This window comes from Monopterus albus, unplaced genomic scaffold (assembly GCF_001952655.1).
Source record: "Monopterus albus unplaced genomic scaffold, M_albus_1.0 scaffold12.1, whole genome shotgun sequence".
Classification (NCBI taxonomy): Eukaryota; Metazoa; Chordata; class Actinopteri; order Synbranchiformes; family Synbranchidae; genus Monopterus; species Monopterus albus.
The window spans coordinates 1,095,461-1,116,613 of NW_018127892.1; the positions used below are offsets into that span (position 1 = coordinate 1,095,461).

The following is a 21,153-nucleotide window of genomic DNA, read 5'->3' on the forward strand; positions in this document are numbered from 1 at the left end:
GTCCTGCTGACTTATGCTTTTCACATAGGCTATATAATTAAGTGCTTTAGTGAATTAAATACACCAGTAATCCTCCTCCACTCTAAATCAAAAATATTGTATGTTTCATTTATTATATTTTGAATATGGAATGACTAGGAGGTGAGAATGTGTTTTAGGTGGTTTCATATGAATACTATAATTCATGGACTGCCCAAATAAATCTTGGTGCAAAAAAGGTATTTTCCCACCCTATTTCTTTCTTTTTTTAAAGTTAAGTGAATGTCTTCCTGTCATTTTGTTGTACTGTGCTCTATGTGCACCCTCTCTCACTGCAGCACCTGTACACTTTATTGTTTCATTTCAGAGATCAGGGGGACTGTCTGACTCTAATCCATGATAGAAGAGGTTTAAAACACTCTGGTTTCATCTAATCTTCCGGCTAGGCTAGGTCTGAGCTTTCTCCATGATAGGAATGGACAAATAAAGGTCTCTCCCAGCACTCCCATGAAAGGCATCTGTGTGCTCTGTGGATTAGGGCCACGTGTTTTCTCTGTCACTCTTTCTCAGACTAAAAAGGATGAATGAATGAAAATAAAGACTTTACTGTTTAAGGAGTATTGTAATGCTTTGCATGCTCTATAATTATTACTCCGTTCTGATGGGTTTTAAGTAGTCAGTCAGTTCTTTTTTCTTAATTAGAAAATATAAATTTTCAGTCATAATCTAAAAGTCATAATATTTTTATTTATATATCAGAGCACTGTGGTACTCATTATTTATCTTACCTACATTCATCTATTTATTTTTATTTATTCAATATCTTCATATTGAAAACGTGTATTTGCAAAGAAGACAATCATTAATAGAAATCTTACAAATGCCTATACTGTATGTCATTAGTGAACACGGACAGTCATTTGAGTGAAGAAAATGGAGAGAGAGAGAGAGAGAGAGAGAGAGAGAGAGAGAGAGAATATCAATATTGACTTTTCTGCTCAGGCACGTTCATGGACAGCTCAGCTGCAATAAGTAAAGGTCCTTCCGGTGTGGCGCATGTTTTGTATCCTCCCCCTTTGCTTAGCTGCCTGAGAGTTTTTGACAACTGTCAAAGCAGCGGTTTCTCACTGAAATGGTATTTTGCCAAGTTTTGCTAAAGCCAGTTTTCTTATAGTGAGTTTATTTAATCAGCGTTAACACCTGAATATGTAACGACAATTATTTATAAGGCTAAAGTTAGATGTTGTTGGAGGTAGTTGCTAGCTTGTTGCTAATATTCTTGTGAATAACATCACTCATTTAAGTTAGACTTGCCAGTTAAATCGAAGTGCTCATAGATACAGATTGTAGTGTTAAGTTTTCTTTTTTCAGACTAATACTTTAGGCCATAATTTGGCTTCGGTAATGAAAGCTGTTGTGAAAGTAACATTCATTAGAGTCGCATGGAGACACGAGCATACTAAAATTTCATTCAGAAATCCTGCAGTTTAGCGACAAACTAAGCATTGCTTATCCAAAAATACTCTGCGAACCTCCATCCTTTACGTTTGTTTTTCATTCCTTTGAAACCTCCTATCTTATGTTTGCATAGTGCAGCAGCAAGCAGCATTTAGCCACTGAGCACTTCTCTGTCTGTAATGTAAATCAAATCGATCTTGTAATGGCAGTCTACCTAAGAGTAGTGTGTAATTAAAAGTTAATAGTAAAGTAAGAACAAGAGCAGTGAAGCAATAATACATTACCTGCACAAATATGTAAATAGAGCAGATTTTTTTCTAACACGTTGATCCTAAGTCAACTTCCAGTAGAAGTTGAGAGTTGTACCGAACCTTGTGATGGTAGTTGCAAATGACGTGCTGCTTGTGGATTTAGTAGGCTCATATGATTTTCCTCACCATTTACAGAAGCCAAGTGAGGCGATTCACTGTCTGCCAGTCACTGAAGCTCCATAAACTGACGAATTTCTGAATGAGGTTTGTTGTAACTGTTCATTAATAAGGTGATGACATGCAGCTGTACCACTGCTTTATTTTGGAGCCAAGAGGTGTATGGCTTAACTTTAGATAATGCAAGATAAAGAATTTGAAGAAGAGAAGTTATTTTCTTTGAACTTCTGAACTTACTGTTACTGAAAAAGGGCAGATGACAATTTAAATGCACAGCCTTGGTGGAGGTATGCTTTCTACAAAGTCCTTTTAGTTGAAATTGTATTAAAGTTGTTATAGTTTCTGATTTTTAGCTTTGGTAGGAGAGTTCTCATGGAAGTTGTTGTCCATGTGCACATAGTTACACACTTGTCAAACTTTTCACCATTCATTGCTTAAATCTTAATGCTGTCACTCATCACACCACTCACCTGAAAATGACTTACTTATAATACTAGGGGCTGTGTTCTTCTTGTTGTTTCCTATGTTCTATAGCCTCTGTTGCATGATCATTTATTGAAAATGTATTTGTTTTCATATTTTTGCTGTGTGGACAACAAAATCCCCATAGATCTGAAGGCAGCCACACCCAGAATGTGTAGTGATGTATGATGACACTGGAGCTGTCAACCCTCTTGTGTCCCTTTATCCTTTAGTGGCCAGGTAAATGAACTCATGGAGGAAATGGGTGATAATGCAAACAGATAAGACTCCTGGTACCTGTTGACCACAGTCAGGACCTCCTAAATCAAGATTCTCTGACACATTGCTCCATCAGTTCCTGCCTCACTGACACCCACAAGGCATTAAGCTCTTATCTGCAATGGCCCCTGCTTAGCATTCACGCCATTCACATGAACAATGCCACCTCTTCCCGCTCTTTGGATCTGTGACTGACAGTGGGTGTTGGTGCACTTGTGTCTTACTTCAGCCTCTATCAGACTTGGGGCTGTTTATCCAGTCCAGATACCCCCACCAAGACACAATAAAGGGTGTGTGCCTTCCTCACTACTTCCTATGTTGTTTATCTAACTGGAGTTTTATAATGGACCTCATTCTATATTTGGCACATTGGTTTCCTCCTCAAAAGGACTTGTATTATTTGGGGGCCAAGTTAGTGTAGAAGGGCTGACTAATGGTTGCAGAGCCAGCTCACCACCAAGGTGGAAGTGCCTGCTTGGTGATGTGGTGAAAAGCAAGGAAGCAGAAGATAAGATCATTGCCTGTGATTAAAGGAAAATGACTAACAGTTGAGGTATGATGTAGCACCAGTGGACAGATTCCAGGGCTTTTTTGAAGTTGGTAAAGATGTTAGAGAAAAGAAATACTGTTGGTTTGACTGATTAGTTATTGATTGGCTTTTCATTGGAAGGTCAGTCTAGAATATAGCTTTTGGGCTGTGTGCAGGCTACTTTCAGTTTTCAGCACGCAGCTCAGATCTCATATTTGATATCAGCAGGGGATCTTAGGATCCCATGCCCCCATAATGGCTCCTGTGAAGCTGGAGCATTATAAAGCTTCTGTAATAAACCCCTGTGATCAGTATATCCCTCCCTCCGTGCTCTTATTTATGAATGGCAGAATTTGACAGCGGAGCAGCTCAGGTGAGTGGCTGCCGATAGCACTAAAGAGCTAAGAGCGGAATGTGGACAGGAATCCCCCTAACCTCTGCTCTGAAAAAACTTTGATGGCCCATATCATAACGAATGCCCTCTCTGTCCCCTCCTGCCTCAAGTCCTCATATGTGCACAGATTCCAGGGAGGGGAATGGGTACTGCAGTTGAGGTGTGTGGAGGGGGGACACAGATAGTGTCTGCATTTGATCTGAAGGTCGCCAGCCCCTTGCTGGTGTTGAGAGATCCTTGGCGGACGAGGCTGACTCTTATTTAATAACATGAAGGGGAAGCGGACCTTTCTCTCATAATTAGGCCTAATTACCCAGTAGGTGTGGACAGATGGCCCAAGAAGAGACAAACTGCCTTTATCCATGGACTTAGAGTCAGATTACCCAGAGCTGTCTTATCTGTTACAGGGCCTGCAGGAGCCTCAGTCCTCCTCTCCTGCCTCTTCCCGCTGGCTCCCATATCCAGCTCAGGTATATTAATCAGTCACTCTGATTTATTATGCCCTGTCCATTACACACAGGTTTAATTAGGCCTACCCAGTTATCCTGTGCTGCAATTTCTGAGATTTTTCCTGTGGACATGTTTAATAAGAAAGTTCATCCACCTACTGGCTATTTGTTCTCTATTGCTCAGTCACTTTATGAAAGGTTATTAGATTAATTACAACTGCAGGGTGTAGAGATTTTTGGAGATCTGAAGAGAAAATGTTACTTGTCCTTGAGGATCTTTGACCAGAGATTCACCTCTACCCCAGCTACCTTCTACCATTATTCAGCAAGAGGTCTTTGTGTTCACTAGAAAATGTGTTTTGTGATGTCAAACGTACAAGCTTGATAAGTAACCGGCTTGACTGTTTGTTTGGCCACCTCTCTCTGTTAGCAGGGAACAGTTTAAGGATCCATGTAAATAGATCTGAGTGACATCCTGCCACTGTCCTGTTTGTTTGCAGTGTCTGTCTTTCCCTTCCTGAGCTGCCTACAAGTTAGTATTTGGGCTTGTGGGTGACTCACTTGCAGCCACTACACCAAAGCCATTGTTGCGGGCAATTCAGCTAATGGAAATGTTGATGCAAAGAAAACTGAAGGAACAGTCCACTGAGGAAGTAGTGGCAGGGGAAAGTGATCATTATAGTCATCTTTTGGATGGAGGTTTGGTTTGGAGTCCTTAAGCCCCGCACAGGGACGTCTCTATAACTGCCCCCAGCCATTGTCTTTGACAGTGAGCAGTCATCGAGCAGTAGCAAGCTTTACAGCTGCTGGATTTTAGACAATGCAGATAGCCAGTTTCAAACCACTGTGGCTGTGACTCACAACTCCAAGCAGGCCTGCTGCAAGAGGACAATAAGGGACACTTCAGCCACCTGTTATTAGGGCACGCCTCCCCTTGACTCACACAGACACAGGATTCTGGCTCCGGAATGCAGCCTTACCCACCCGCTCACAGGAGGAGCGGCCTAACTGACCCTCACAGAAGCCCTGTTGACAGTGTCTGCCGTTTTCCTCATACCACACAGAAACAAGTTGGTGCAGTTGTTTGTCAAAGGTTTCCTAATGCTTTACATCATCAAAATGTGGTCAATATCTTATGCAGACAGCCATATAGTCCAAATATGAACCAGATGTTTTTTGTCATATTATGTATTTGATGGGATGTTGGCTCTTTTTTGTTGTGAGCATAAAAAAACCCCTGCTCCATTATGCAATCATGCTGTGTCTCCCCCTATAGTGGTACACTGATAATAAACCTTAGGAGCGGACTGTGTCCCTGTGAACCAGTTACACTGTGGCGCAGTGTCCTTAATTACACAGGCTGGTCAGGGGTCTGTCTCTCCGCTCCACAGGTTCACATGGACAATTTAACCACTAACCTCCTGAACTGAGCTCCTCCTGAATGCCTCAGGGTCCAGTTTCAGCATCTTCTGATTGCAGGCATCAAGGCTTGTGATAAGTAAAAGTAGATGAGGGGTGATTGTGAATGTGGTGAGTGGTCGGTGGGGTGTGTGGTTGTGCTTATGCATGCATATTGTTACACATACTTTGTTAGAGCCTTTCTGATTAACATTGTCCTGTGTAGTTTTCTTGTAAGGAAGTTATGTTCAGGGTCAGTGTTACACATGCACGTGCGCTGTTTATCTTTGAAGCCTGAAAAACATTCTGAATGCGTTTCCTTTTTCTTAAAACAGTTCTTGCCTTTGCTGGCATGTTTGTTTGTGTGTCACTGCATTGGAATGTTGATTTACAAGGAATATGTGTCAGGTCGCCTATGTGCATGTGTGCCCTCATACCTGTGCTCCGTGCAAACAAACAGGAATCCACTCATGACAATACCAAGTGTCTGCAGTCGTGCTAGCAGCTCTTTCAGGCTGCACTTAACACAGGTATGCACTGAGCTAAATACTAACATTTGCATGCCAGGTCAAATTTGAATTTAGTGAGTATTTATCAAACCTCCTGTGGCTCAGAGCAGTACTGTATAAGCAGTTTAGAAAATGGATGAAGCCAGTCACTGACAGTTGCATGTAATTGTATTGCAATTCCATGCTGACATTTCCTTGCAGCATACCTGTGGTTGGTTGGGTTTCCACTGAGGCCTGGCTTACAAACAAAATAAAAGTCTGAGCTGGTTCCTCCTGCCTCTGGGATCACGGCTGTTGATCACAAGAGGAGTGAGGAGCCTGAGTCTCCGTCTGTTTACTGTAATTAGGCTGTCACAGGTTGTGATTTATGACGTATTGAGTAAGAGAGGTGTTGTCATGTAGGCTAGGAGGAGTGAGACTGAGGGAGAGAAAGTGCCACAGGGTTTGTAGCTACTAACAATAGAGAAAATACGGTGCATTAAATGTTACTGGCTGGTGTCTGGAAGCAAAAGGCTTCAAGGCAAGGGAGGAGCTGCTGTCTGACAGTCTGCTCAGTGTTGGTGCATAAAATGAGGTGATTGGGTTTCTGCTGTTTTTCCCTGTTAGCCCTACACTTTTATCTTACTGTGTTTGTCTTAAAGAGTCAAATTCACTTAATATTAATGGAACATTCATTTCTGCAGAAAGCATTATTGAAAGTTTATGTTGGAGAAATACTGACTCATACTAAAACTGCCTTTTCCAAGGTAACCAATTTCTTCACTCACTTTTCCCGTTGTCTCTTTCAGTGGGCGTCATGACATGGGATTGTGACCTTTTTGCAGCCATACTTTGATTCCATCGCCCAGGGATGTCTCGTCCTCCTCCATCCCCCATTTTCACCTTGAGGGGGGCCGGAGGGCCCCTCAACACCCTGCACTTCAGCTGCCGTGGAGGGGACACTCCTCTTCTGTTTTCTGGGTGAGTCATTTATCTCAGAATTTATATATCCTGACTCTTTGTCTTCCTCAGACAGTAAAGATTTGTTTTTGTTATGAGTGTGTTTGGAGATTGCACTGATTCAGTGCTTCATTAAGTTCATCATAAGATGCATGTCAACAGGTCAGTTATATTGCGTGTGATAAGCTACCCAATTAGGATTCAAGACTCACTGTTAAAGCACCACATGCCAACAGTTTTAATGATATTTCTGAGTTTGGACAAGAGCCAGTCTAACCCTTTTTGGTATTTATGAGACCAAATTATATGTTGGTAAATGATCTTACATAATGCTTTTCTATGCAATGAAGCACACTCAAAGCCCTTTACGCTATTTTCCATTCACCCATGCACACAAACAAGCATTCATACAAACACACACACGCTGATGGCACAGCCACCAGGAGCAACTTAGGGTTCAGTGTCTTGCCCAAGGACATTTTGACACATGGACTGGAGAAGCCGGGCGTTGAACCGCCAACCCAACGGTTAGGAAACAACCCACTCTACCTCCTGAGCCCCAGCTGCCCCAGTGTTAAATATACTGTATGAAAAACAAATGGCCAACATAAAGCATCCTTTTGGGTTTTGCAGGTCAGGGAAGGGTGCTGTCCATATCTGGAATCTGAACACCAGGAGGCCTGAGAAGATTGTAGAAGGTCATTCTGGTAGCTCGGTCATCTGGGTCAGCACACTCCAGTCGACAGATACCCTCATCAGGTCAGGAGGATAGCATTTGTCTTAGTCTGAGCTTTCTGATAAGATTTCATATTTTGTTTAGCTTCCTACTAAACACATACAAGCATTGCTGTATAATATTTCTCCCTCTTTCTGTTGGTGGAGCAGTCAGGGACGGGACATGCAAGTCTGTTTGTGGGATCTGAGTGAAGGTCGCAGTGAAGTGGTAGACTCCGTGTGGACCGGCAGTGTTGGATTTTGTCAGTGCTCCCTGCTGGAGACGAGCCCCGGGACCTTCCTGCTGGCCTTTGCTGGACAACAGACAGAGGAGGTCAGATGTCATGATTGGAAACTATAAGTTGTCTATGGGTGTGAATGTGTTTGGGTGCTGGTGTGTGCTACCCTGTTGAGCATTCCTTGCCTCTCACACAGTGTATGTTGGGATAGCGTCCAGCTCCATGCAGTCCTAAAAAATAGAAATAGGTATGGAAAATAGATGGCGGGACCTTTCATAACTTATATTCTCTGTTGATTTTAACTTAACTTAAATTCGACTATTCACAGAACACATAATCCATGTTTCATGGATTCAATATGTCCCACAGAATTTGTCAAACGTCAGTTGTGGTAATAGTGAATATTATTACAGTAATACATGCTTAGTTGTATGTATGTTTGTCATCCGAGCTGATTCACCATTTAATCCACAGCACATGTTCTGTGTTTGGCAGGAGGTAACGTCTGAATTGGTTGGCAGGTGGGATGGTTAAATGGTTAAAATGTCTGACTTGACTGTAAAAAAATGCCAGCCTGTATGAACCTGACCCGACTTGCTGTTCCCAGTTTGCTCATTAGACCTTTATGTGTTCAGAAAATATTTGTGGCTTTTAGTGCTGTTTACTGAGTCCCTCAGCAGGAGCTGTTCTCTCGTTCTCTCATTTACATGTGATCTGATCCACGAATGTGTAATGTGTTGAGTTCAGCCAGTTGGTCGATGTACTGTAGTATTTTTAGCTGATTGTCAGTGAAAATGTGTCATGAGTCAGCGTGATATGTGAGCATGTAGTTAGCAGCCAGAAGCAGTCAAACTGCAATATAAACAGCGCCATTAACAAACCAGCCTCCATCTCATGAGTAAGCATGCACATTTCAAAAACGGTAACTTAATACCAGCCAGCAGCTAAATGTCGGTTAATTTTGGCTGTGGCTAATAACATGCCAGTCAGTAAGTACTTTGCCTAAGGCAGCTAATGGCCTAATGATGCATGTTTAATTGTGCTTGTAGATGTGCACAGATCATTCTCCTCTGACTGTTTGCTGTTCTAATTTTTGACTAGATCCCAAGGCCTAATTAGGTTGTGCACTGGAATACAGTTTTGTCTGACTCATGGTTAATGTTCAGCACCCACAACTCTGTAGGGTTTTGTGTGGAGCAACTATCTGAGCAGTGAAGCAGGATGGTGAGAGGGCAGCCACCGATTCAGCCATCTTTTATTGCCTCCAGATTCATATTACTTGTTTCACTGTGAAGGAGCCACACTTGAAAGGGACAGAGCAGTCACCTGATCCAGCCAAACGTGCTTCTGCTAACCCCAGTCCAGCAGGCCAGGCATCAGGGCGCCTGTGACTCCCAGCGCCTCAATAATGCTATTGTCCCAGACACGGAGAGACAGAAATGCGCGCGCACACACACACACACACACACACACACACACACATCCATACCCATACCCATAACCATAAAAGGTAGACCAAAAACTGGCCACAGCTGATTTTGTCCTTTCCTCCCCGCCCAATTCCTCAGACGTAACTGGCCAAGACAGATGCTTATCATGTATCTGCAAACAAAACACCCACATAATGAATCCCCTCAAGAAACAATACATATGCACATGTCACAAAACCTGCACAATGGCATGATTTAGTGCTATAAGAAACATGCACACAGGTCAATATTTAGATATATAACCAAGAAAGCAGATGATAGTTTCCTTCTGAGCTATCTCAGGTGGTTTTTCTGTTTACTGCTCACAGTGAGATTCCTGCCAGCAGTTTGCTGTCATGGCAGAAACATTAAGAGTGTGGATGTTTTATTTATGGGTAGTGTGATGCCACACAAGAACAGTGATCACCTGAGGCACAGAGAAATCCTTAAAGACCCTCTTCGTCAGGCACACAGAGGTAAACATGCAGGACAGATGTGGCCTAGCGCTAAAATATAGATTGCTCCCTTAAAGGGCTGTTTAATCTGAGGTCTAATGAGGATGAATATGTGGATCATCAGCACAGAGGAGGTTGAAGGAATGAGTTTTGGTAGTGATGTGGGTACACACACACACACACACACACGCACACAGACAGGCACACACACACTTTATCACTGGCTTCATTAGGCTGTGTATTTTATCAGAATCAGTGCCAACGTGTGCTGGAAAACACCATTCACGTCACTGGATCGAGCTTTAGCAGGATTTATTATAGACGGTTTGGCGGCTGCTCTGCACTGATGGATGTTATATACTAAAGGCACTCTGATCCACGGAGGTCCTGAACCATAGTGACCCACTGAGTTTACATACTGTATGCACATAACACTGCAATTTGTGTGTGTTTGTGACTGTGTCTCAATAATAAAAAATCTTTATAATTATATTATCATTATAATAAAACACTTGGATATAAATTAGGATATAATGGAAGCATTTTCCAAAAAAAGGTGGCCAGAGTTTTCACTTGTCTAATTAAATACATCAGCATCTGCTAGAAGGATCAGCTCATTTTGTAGAGTAAGTTCATCCTAAAACCTGGTCATCACTGACCCTCCTACTTGCCATTTAGAGCTATATTCAGGTCCAAATTAACTTGTGATCAAAATAAATTGAAGTTGAAAAAAAAATCAACTGCACTAGGTTTTTAGGTGATGTGACCTAAGTTTTCTTTCAACTTACTATGACCTGGATGACTGAGAATCTGCATGGATGTGATCAAAATAGTTTATGATCAAATACCAGTACAAATACAGTGCTAATTAGAAGATGTTAGCATTTAGCTAGCATACTAGACTATGGTGACAGATGTGGTAAGCATTATTATCAGCATGTTAGCATTTTTAAATGTGAGCATGTTAGCATGCTGTTGGGATTTAACTCAGAGCACTTGTGTGTCAGAATGCAGCCCCATAAAGCTGCTAGCATGGATGTACAGGAGAAAGTGGAGGTAAACAGGTTCAGCTAGCTGTAGTGAGTTTTAAGATATAATTGTCATGTTTTCCCTGCAGATCAAGATTATTGAGCTGCCCTGTAAGATCTCAGTCTGCACCCTGGTACCAGATGCTAAGCTGGGGATGGTGATGTGCATAAAACTGTGGCAGGTAAGCACCACACAGTGCGCAAGTGTCACTTTAACTGACATTGTTGCAGTTTTTTTTTTTTACCTTAACCTCCAAACAGTAACATTTTGTCTGTTTGTAACTACATGTCAGGTTCAAGCGGTTCACTTTGGTAGTCACTGTCAAAAGTAGCAGGTTCTTTTGTTCCTTGTTTCAAATGAAACTTTTTTTCTGTTCTATTCATGCTATATTCTGATTAGCCAGCGGCCTTTATCAAAATGCAATAATAGAAAAACCAACAGAAACACACATGTGAAACATGCCACATGATTTACAGCCCAACAACTTGTCCTGGGCCATTTTTCCAAGCGTTTCTTCTCAACAGGCAGCCATTCCCAGCACAGTAATTAGAGCGTTTGGAAGGGCCAGGGTTTCACAGCCATATATCAGCATGCAGCTGTACATCCAATCTGATCTCAGCAAAATGTTTGCTCTCTGTTTTGTTGCTGTCTAAGGTTTTATTTTCCAGCCATTAACGAGAGCCTGTAATTATTTTCATGGTTAATTATTAACTCTTTGGGTTTGGGGTTTTCGGGAGGAGCAGTATTTGGACTTGCACAAGACAGGAGGGTTTGAATATATTTTATGGGCTGCACAGTTTACAAGCAACAGAAATGAAAACACAGCATGTCATTTTAACCCAAGTCGCTGACTCGTGCACATTCAGTCCTGTATTCCTGTAATACTAATTAGTTACTTACCCTAAGTCCAATAAGTCAAGTTCAGTGCTTCATTAAGTCATAGATAATAAGATAATATTGAAGAGACGTGGAGTTAGTCTCACAGTGCATTTTTGTGTTTTTCTTTCTTCCCTTTGGTTTCTCTGTTACGCCAACCTTTCATCATCTGATTTATGAGCAAAGGTTGGTTGAGTGTTGAGTGCCAGGAAACAAAATGATCAGTTATATCATTATAAATTGTATAATATCATTGTAATACAGCACAGGCAGCTGTCAGACTTCAAAGCCTAAGGTCCCAGGTGATTTTAATATCATTTCAAGGCTGAGGCATGTTCATCTGTTACACTGATTGAACGACTGGAGAGGTCCAAGCACTGGGGAAGGACTGAAGACCCAGTGTGTAAATCTTCCTTCACACACAGATCAAATGGAAACTTGCAACATATTCTGTCAGTCATAAGAAACAAAGGACTTTGCGCGTCAAATTCTCATATGCTACCCACTGTTTCCTTAACCTCGCACAGCAGGAGACAGCAGCTAACACCGTTGTTCTTTCTCTCCACCCTGTCAGTTTCTATCACCCACACTCCAGGAAGAAGCCACTGACAATCATCTCCTCTCTCTGTCTTCCCTATCACCATCCCTTTATTTCTTCTTCCCACCATAGGGATGAGAAGTGATTGCTCTTCATTTTTTCCCCAAGACAGCTTCACTAGCAGATTTACAGTCACTTGTAAACCCTCTCAGCTGGAGTTTATGGAGGAGATTAAATGCAGTGTTAAGCTTCAATTTCTTCTTAGTTCGACTTCTCTTCAGCAAAATCCCACCCATCCATTAGTTCACATGCTGATCTATGTCTAAAAGGTGACAGAGCACATGTTCTGAATTCTCTGCGTTTGACTGGCTGTGAAGCAGAGCACAACTCAGCAGGCGAGGAGGAAGACGGTGCCTCCACATATGGGACTGACTTGTACAGGGATGTATAGCTTGGCCAGGGGGACAGTATTGATGTATGATGTGCAAGGCTTTTAATGTGAACAGAGGCTGGCTGGGAAAAGGAAATTTTCCTATACAGATATCCATCACTCTCAGCTCATCACTTTGCTGCCTCGTGGCCAATGACATCATGGCGGGCCGGGACAAAAACAGAAGGAAACGATTGGATCCTTATGTTGAAGCACTGCCTGCCTGGGGCCTGTAGGGACCACACCAGCAAACAAGCTGTTGGTCTTGGTATTATTAAGGATTTTGATAAGGCTTGCCACATTACATGTACATTACATTTAGATTTTATAAATAAATAAAAAATATTATTGATTTATCTGACAGGGACAGAGCTCATAAATAGAGAAATATAGAAAACAACTGTAAATGGGCCATAGCTGAGTGAGCATTTTAGTTTTTAATTTAACTGCTCTTAGTAAATCCAGAGCTACATTAACAGTACTGGGACTCCTTTAGTTTAGTTGGACTGGATTTGGTTCAATATCCTTATTGCTGTGCAGAACATTACACATACATGATACACTTTTGCTTCTCTACAAGTTGCTCATGACACAAATATAATAAGAATTGATATGACTTGATTTCAGTCACATAGTATTAACAATGAGTTAAGCTGGGAAAAAGACTGTCATTCCATGTGTATGAAGTCAACGCCATAGAGTGAACTGAACTGATTTAAGGCTGCAGCTGCACTTAACTTCTCCTTCTCTTCTACACCCTCGAGAATGTTTCCAAAACTGTTGTGTAATCTGCCTAGAGCCTTGATATTTACTATCTTTTATCAGTGACAAGTTTCATGGTAATAGCCTTTTTAAGAATTATTTTCAGAAAATGAAAATTCAGTGTATTGATGGAAATGTTTGAAATGTGGTCTTTTCTCATTTGCTCAGGATATCTGATCATACATAGTGGAAAATGTACTTGTGTGAAATGTTAATTTCAGATTCATTTAATTGTGTCTAATCAACGACTTAAATAAAAGAGTATGCAGTATATAAAATCGATAAACTTTGTGGGTAACATTTGTTGACTGAATTGAAAATAGTGAACTCAAGGAACAGGAATAAATTTAAATAGACCTGTAAAGTTTGGTATATGGTAAAATGAATTCGTAATAATTCATAATTTTTTAACCAGTGATGAAGATTTTTGCTGCTGTATGCATTATCAAATGTAATAGTACATTTATTTTATTTGTGTTTTGAACTGAAATCCAGACAAAACAGTAAATTTAAAGGTGGGACTGAAATTTGTGATGGGAATTTCCCCTACTTTGTCAACTATTTTATAGACCAAACAATTTATGAATCAGTTGAAAAAAATAATCTTCAGGTTAATAAATAATGACAATAATTATAATTAATTAATTCATGGGATTTGTCTTAATTTGAAAAGTTGGAAGAATAAAAGCCCTTTTAGATTTATTGGTTTAGTATTTATGTTGTCTCTGTTTGTTAGAACTTGTTTAGTTGCCTCTGTACGTTATATCTGGCTCAGCAGAAAGGGGATTAAACTTCTCAAAAAGAGGAAGAAGAGGAAAGCAAGTGAATGAACAAAAACTTTACATATAAAAGCCTGTCTGAACCAATTGCATGTGACTAAAACAACACGAAAAAACACTTGAATTGTTAAGGATACTGACCTTTACAAGATAAATGGCAGAATTACATTATACGTTTCATAAATATGCATTGGGTCACATGACTCCTAACAGGTTGAGCCCAAACTGATTGCTGTTCCATAAAGGCTTCAGCCGTGCCTCTGCATCCAGCTTCCATCCTTCTTTCTTTCCAGCTGTTCTGTGGTGATGAATCTTCTCCCAGAGCTCCAGCCCCACTCCAACTGAGAGTCCTCTTGTAGAAAGGACTGTGGAGGATATAATGAATTAGGTGTCTACCCAGGGTTCCCTGACCTCCGACCCTTGACATCATCAGTCAAGGAGGTCCTACACTTAAGTGAAACACTGGGCCCCAAGCCCGGAACGCTTAGCCTGGGCCCTGCCGGCAAGCAGGGGCCACTGATTTTCACTTGTTTTTATTTGTTTTCATAATCCCTTAGTGTTCGTCCTCGCTGATGTGTTTGGAAGGAATACATGACTGTGTCTATAATTTGTTTAAAGCTGAAGAAGACAAATACAGAGTTCGAATGAGAAGACTTGAAGATGGATGAAAAAATGGCAGACATGGCCCCCCTGCACATATGGAAAACATTTCTTTCCCTCCTAGTTTCAGCAGGGCACAGTGCTTTTGCTGGAAGCCTAGTGGTATTTTACAGAGTACAGTTTATATCAGTGCTGTGTATTCATAGGTTTTCCAAAACGTGTTGTTCCACAGACCATCCTATATAAAAATTCAGTTATTGTTTCAAGAACACTCCAGGCATATGTGGATGTGAACGAATGGGCTCTAGGTGGCAAGAGGCATGCCACGCAGAAGAATTGTGGGATGGAGGCTCACCCGCTGGTGCCTCCCTCCTCTTTCTTTCCTCACTCTACCTCCTTTAGTCATCACTTTCTTCCCTCCACTGTGTCAAGATGTATGATTCCCCTAATTTTTATCAGCTCATCTTTATGTTATTACTCCCAGAAGTGATTTACTGTACAAGCTCAGCTATACAGTCACACAGCTTTGCCACTTCACTTCCATTTGATCCTGCAGCAAGGACTGAAATGTTAGGTTTGTCTGACTTCCAACAATGGGAAGGCGCTGCTTTATCGTTCTTCTTACGTTACATTGCTTACATTCTCAGTTTATATGCAGGTACTGTATCTGCATTTGTGCTTGGTATTGGTTGCTCTCTATATATTAAACAAATAAAATGTGGTTTGAAAGATTTACTCTGATAGATTCACCAGTTATCAACTGTGCAGGTCCATCTGGAATGTAGTGTGTTTTGGGTACATGTGTTTGTGTTAAAATAATCAATCTTGTGTTTTAAAGTAATTTATAATTAAAGCTAATTAGGCTGTTAGACTAGCTGCAGTATTGTGCCTCAGTAATTGGTATTTTTTAGAGTATTTTTATTTAGGTTTTATTTGTTAAATAAAATTGCAATTTCACAAAATGGAGCACATGTGTAAACATGTAGAGCAGTAAATGTAGCTAATTTCAGCACCAAAGCATAAAGAAGGAGGTCTGTAAAATAATCAAGCACAGGTAAAAAAAAAAAAATCTAAATAATGAATTGGAACATGAAAAAAACGAGGTCTGTGCTTCAGTAATATAGATGAGGAGCAAAGTGAGAAGTGGTGTAATGGCGTGCTGGAAAGAGAGCGTGTAGCATACTGACGAATGGAGCCCACAGCATCTCTCTGAGTGTCAGTGGGAGCTTCCAGGATGATAACCTCTGCTCCCCTCAGCTTCCAGCACAACGCAGCGGTTTGTGGCTTTTTTACTACACAGCCCTCATCTTGCATTCTGCCTCATGCTGCTCTCTGTGTTCTCTCTTCCCTTTTTGCTGTTGCTCCTCCTCTCTCTCATTATCCTCCCTCACTTCCAGCCAGTTTCGGGTCCTGGACCTCTCCTGTTGGCTGGTTATGAGGATGGTTCTTTATTGCTGTGGGACGTAAGCCAGAGGTCCAAGCTGAGCCATGCCAAAGCCCACCCTGAACCTGTCATGTGCCTGACCTGGGACACTGACCGTCTGAAGGGCGTATCGGGCTCCTCTGAGAAGAAACTGGCCTCCTGGATGATGGACACACACAAGAACCTGCAGGTCAGCATAGAACAGGCTCAGAGAGGAGAGTAGTGTTGTCTAGTTATTTGGTTCAGTGAACCCTCACACTCCTGTCAGATGAACAAAAGTATCTCTTCACTGACACCACCCATCATGTTCCAGATATGAAAGTGAAATCATTTTAAACTGGTTGACGACTACATGTTAAATACATATGTATACTCTACAGTACAGATGTATTCCATACATACGTACAGTTATTTAATGCACATCACTCAATGCTGATAATAAAATAAATATGCCGGGATTAGCTCAACTAGTTAAGTTATTCACTTAAACCATTTATTTATATAAAACATATTTATCTTTTAGCTTTCATCATTTCCCACATTTTAGCTGTTTATTCATTGTTTTAAGCTAAATGAAAGCTATGGATTGAGGGGAGTGTTGCTGGCTTTCTTGGGAAGCATCAGGGGCCAAAGAGGAAGAGGCTATGCAGGGCTTCAGGGGCCATAAATCAGCTGCTGGTTACAGGGCTAGGGGCCAAGGGCAGGGCTGGGTTTATCACTCCACTCTAGCCACCCACATATACGCATTACACAGTACACATTATGTCTGGGTAATATCTATAGTTCTGGATAAAAGTCACATCACAAAGTGGAATTTTTGCCCATTATTGTATAGTAATACATTGGAAACTTCATGTGCAGAGCTTATCAACACTTTGGACACACCTCATCCTCTTGTTATTTTATATACTGTACAATAATACTAAGACAATGAAATAGCACATGGTATTATGTAATATGCAAATATGTATTAAACCAACCAGATATGTTTTAAATTTAGATACTTCTGAGTAGACACTGGTTGCCTTGATGACAGTTTTGCACACTATTATACACTATTATAGCTTAACCTGAGATAGGCACCTAGAATGGTTTTCAGTTAATCGGTGTGGCTTGACCTAGTAAATTTTATTCTTAATGTGTTTTAGGCCATTTGCTGTGTTGTGTCGAGGTAGAGTTGATATACGTCAAAAGTCCCTGTTTGACTGCTGTAGTAATTCATATTATGGCATGAACCGCTTAACTTAATAAAGAACAACAGTCCCTCATTACATTAACACACGAAGGTCAGTCAAGCAGGAAAATGTCAAGATCTTTGAAAGTTTCTTCTAATGCATTTGCAAAAACCATCACATGCTATGATGAAACTCATGAGGATGCCCCAAGAAAGGACAGAGTTACCTCTGCTGCAAAGCATAAGTTCTTTAGAGTTACCAGGCTCAGACTTAACCAAACTTCTGATTATAGTCCACATCTGTAGAAGTAGCAAACAGATCTTAGCATCAACTTTTTAAGAGGAGACTGTGTTTATCTGGCCTTTATGGTGAACCTGCTGTGAAGAAACCATTGCTGGGGAAGAAGATGAGAACTGCTTAAGCCAAGAAACGCAAGGAAGGGACATCAGAACAGTGGAAATCTGTACTTTTGTTCAGATAAGACAAAATCTGAGATTTTGTGGATCTGCATGGATGGTTTCCATCGTGGAGTGTGGAGCAGGAGGTTTGCTGCAGTGAGGGTGCTCTGCTCATGAAAGACATGAGCTACAACAACATTTAGCAGCAGCACAACATCCATTCTGGTTTGCACTTAGCAGGACCATCATTTGGTTTTCTGCAGGATAATGACACAAAACACATCTGCAGGCCCTGTAAGGGCTATTTAAGCAAGAGGGAGAGTGAAGGTGTGCTGCATCAGGTGACCTGGCCTCCACAATCATCCGGCCTAAGCCCAGCTGAGCTGGTTTGGGATGAGGTGGACCTCTGAAGGAAAACAGCCAACAAGTGCTCAGCATATGTGGGAATTTCTTCAAGACTGTTGGAAAAGCAGTCCAGGTGACTCCTCGATGATGCTGGCTGAGAGAAAGCCAGGAGTGTACAAAAGCTTGTGTCAAAGCAAAAGGTGGCTACTTTTGAACAATCTAAAATGTAAAGAATTCCATTCCATTCCATTTTCTATACCGCTTAGTCCTGAACGGGGTCATGGGGGGGCTGGAGCCAATCCCAGCCGGCATCGGGCGAAAGGCAGAGTACACCCTGGACAGGTCGCCGGTCCATCGCAGGGCCAAATGTAAAGCATGTTTTACTTTGTTTACATGCGTTATTTCATAGTTATGTCTTCAATGTTAAATTGCAAAATAGAAAATAACAAAAATGTATGACATTGAGCATTAAACTAAACATCCAATACAACCTCCCCTTTGACCAGGATACCATCAAGATGCATTCTTACCTTGAAAATACAATATACACATGTAAATACTTGGCAGTAGTCCGAACTATATGCTAAAGCCCAGGCCACACCATCTTCTGCCACACCAATAGACACCACATCAGCATTGTACTATAATTCATATTACAAAGCAGCCACAGCTTCAGAGACTTAACGCCTCACTTGTAGCTATATTTTCTCTTAATTTCATGTGCATAAGGAAACACTCCAATTTTTCCGCCAGTTCCCATGAATCAGAGCTGACTCCTGCACAGTGAAGGAGTATTATTTTTTCCAAGGCCTTTTACAAATGAATGCTTGAATTAGAAATATTTGCAAAGCCCCATTTTTTTTTCACCTTGAAAATGCATCTAGAGAAACCCTACAAAGAGTTTGGTTCTATATACCAGAAACAGGAGGAGAATGGATATTTGGTTTATTTTGCTCATGCAACAAAATATTGATTCAGCATGTAATCTGGGATGAGGATGACAGGGAAAAGGCACAAGGAGAAAGAAAAGATCCATCGGGGGCTTTTAAATTATCCCAAAGTGCAGATCTGTGTGACGTCCAGACAGCTATCCCCAGTTCTCCCACAAAAGTATTTCTGTGTGGCAGCTGTAAGGAGGCAGAGGGACCAGCCGGGTGGTGGACCTGGGCTCTAGGTCCTGACGGATCACCCGTGAGAGGTAATAAAAATATCAAAACCTCGGAGGCCCCTTAAACAAACAAAAAACACATCTGCAGTAAAGGGAACAGTAGTTCACAGTGGGAGGCTGCAATAAAGGCTGAGGAGGCTGTAAGTGCCACAGCATCCCACTTCTCACAAATTACCCCTACGATTCAGTCCAGTGCATTGGAGCTAGCTGGCGAGGCAGATGGATGCTTTTTGTGAAATGGAGGGGAAACTGAATGTGACACAACACAGTGCAGTTATAATTTAGTAAAGCTGAGGGACTGTGAAGTGAGCTTATCAAGGCCAGATAAAGACAGACAGCCCCAGGAATGAAGGTTAATGTATTACACATGGCTCCCTGAGGCCTTTATCTGCTGTTTGACCTGGCCGGCCTGATATCTTTTCATAGTAATGAGACATAATCTTCAACCCTTTTTTCTCCTTTCCTTCTAGAGTGCGGTTTTGAGAATGTGTCAGGGTGAGACTATGAAGGCGTGGGGGTTTATAAGCTGTTAAGCCAGATGGACATATATTTAGGCGGCCACTCAAACATATTGACAAGTGCAGTGACAGGTTGCTCCCGGTTAAAGGAAGAAGACAGAGGTTGCTTACTGGGGCAAGAGAAAGGAGGTATAGACAGAAGAAGATTAGCAGCATAAATCAAGCATGGCTGACAGCGAGCTATTTCTGAGACTGATGACAGTTCTCTGCAGGTGGAGCTCCTGGTCCTCATCTTCATTACAATATAAAAATATCCCCTCTGTCTCCCCTAATAGCCACCTTCATAGTGTCCTCTGTGAATTCTTGCACCCATCAGCCAATCCTGATCTGACTTCACTGATGGGTCTGGTCATATTCATATTGGACTGATGTGCATCCAAGCTGTCTATCATAAAAATTATGGCTCTTTTTATGGAGCCTCCACCCCCTCTTCTGAATTGGACCGCTCACCTGTTGAACATATCCATCTCCTGTAAGCCAGAGCCAAGCATTGACAGCCAAGGTGACAAAAGGCTGTAATCTCTCTGACTGTGCTGACTATGATTCTGGGACAGTGTGTCAGACAGAAATACTTGCAAAAAGCATCCCAGCCACTAGGCTGTAGTGAGTGAGCATTGATGGGACGTTTCAGTAGATGAGCTTGAACACCGCAGCCCATGCTAACACTGATGGGAAAGACAGGGAGGAAAGTGGAGCCAGGCTTGAGTGACATCTGCCAAGTGGATGCTCCTTTTGAACGTCTCTCCCCTTTTGGCGAGATGCTGCAAAAGAGGATCCTGAAGTGTGAGTTTGTGTTGGACCTGTGGCAGCACCACGGCTGAGCAGAACTGGTAGCCTCCAGACAGCTGAGAAAGCTGGAGTTTAGACAGCAAGCCTGCTGTGTGTGTGTGTCTGCATGGTGTAACACAGGCCAGGGAGGAGTGTTCAAACAGTGAATGATGAAGCCCAAAGACAGGTCCTGTTTGTGATGAGATAGTAAGGAAGCAATAGGGAGAAAAATGGGGTGTCCAATAAAGCGAGCTAATGGATTTCATTACAGATTGAGAGCTGGTTAATGGCAGCGTTTGAAAAGAAGCAGTGTTTCCTCGAGACTCTTTCAACAGTGATGTGGTGCTTCAACAGTAATAATATCACAACTGCTGGAAAATATGGAATTAAAAATGACAGCATAATGTAGACCATTTCAGTTATTCTAACAGTGAGAAAAAACATTTTCAAGGGTTGGAACTAATTAGTTTTTTTTAAAATCCCTTTATCAACTGATTATTTTCATTTGTTTTGTCTGAACATCAAAATCCAAAGGTTATTAATTTACTGTCACAGAAGATGGAGAACATATTCACATCTGACAAGTTGGAGCCAATCTCTGTTTGCTTAGAAGAATAGTTTGACATTTTTAGAAAGACATTTG

At 41.6% G+C, this 21,153-nt stretch overlaps 1 protein-coding gene across 9 annotated transcripts in view; it reads left to right on the forward strand.

The window, feature by feature from the left end:
* Window positions 1-1,003: 1,003 nt before the first annotated feature.
* gnb1l (guanine nucleotide binding protein (G protein), beta polypeptide 1-like) overlaps window positions 1,004-21,153 on the forward strand; it is a 24,494-nt gene continuing 4,344 nt past the window's right edge. Inside the window, exons 1-8 of one of the 9 annotated variants that reach the window (XM_020590550.1) lie at window positions 1,004-1,152; window positions 1,884-1,952; window positions 3,937-3,999; window positions 6,674-6,845; window positions 7,458-7,583; window positions 7,710-7,872; window positions 10,819-10,911; window positions 16,113-16,328. In XM_020590550.1, coding sequence (XP_020446206.1) covers window positions 6,736-6,845; window positions 7,458-7,583; window positions 7,710-7,872; window positions 10,819-10,911; window positions 16,113-16,328 — 708 coding nt within the window. In that variant the 5' untranslated portion in view covers window positions 1,004-1,152; window positions 1,884-1,952; window positions 3,937-3,999; window positions 6,674-6,735. Of the gene's footprint in view, window positions 1,153-1,883; window positions 1,953-3,936; window positions 4,000-6,065; window positions 6,460-6,673; window positions 6,846-7,457; window positions 7,584-7,709; window positions 7,873-10,818; window positions 10,912-16,112; window positions 16,329-21,153 lie in introns of those variants that run through there. The other 8 variants (XM_020590549.1, XM_020590553.1, XM_020590554.1 and 5 more) reach the window with 8 other exon arrangements.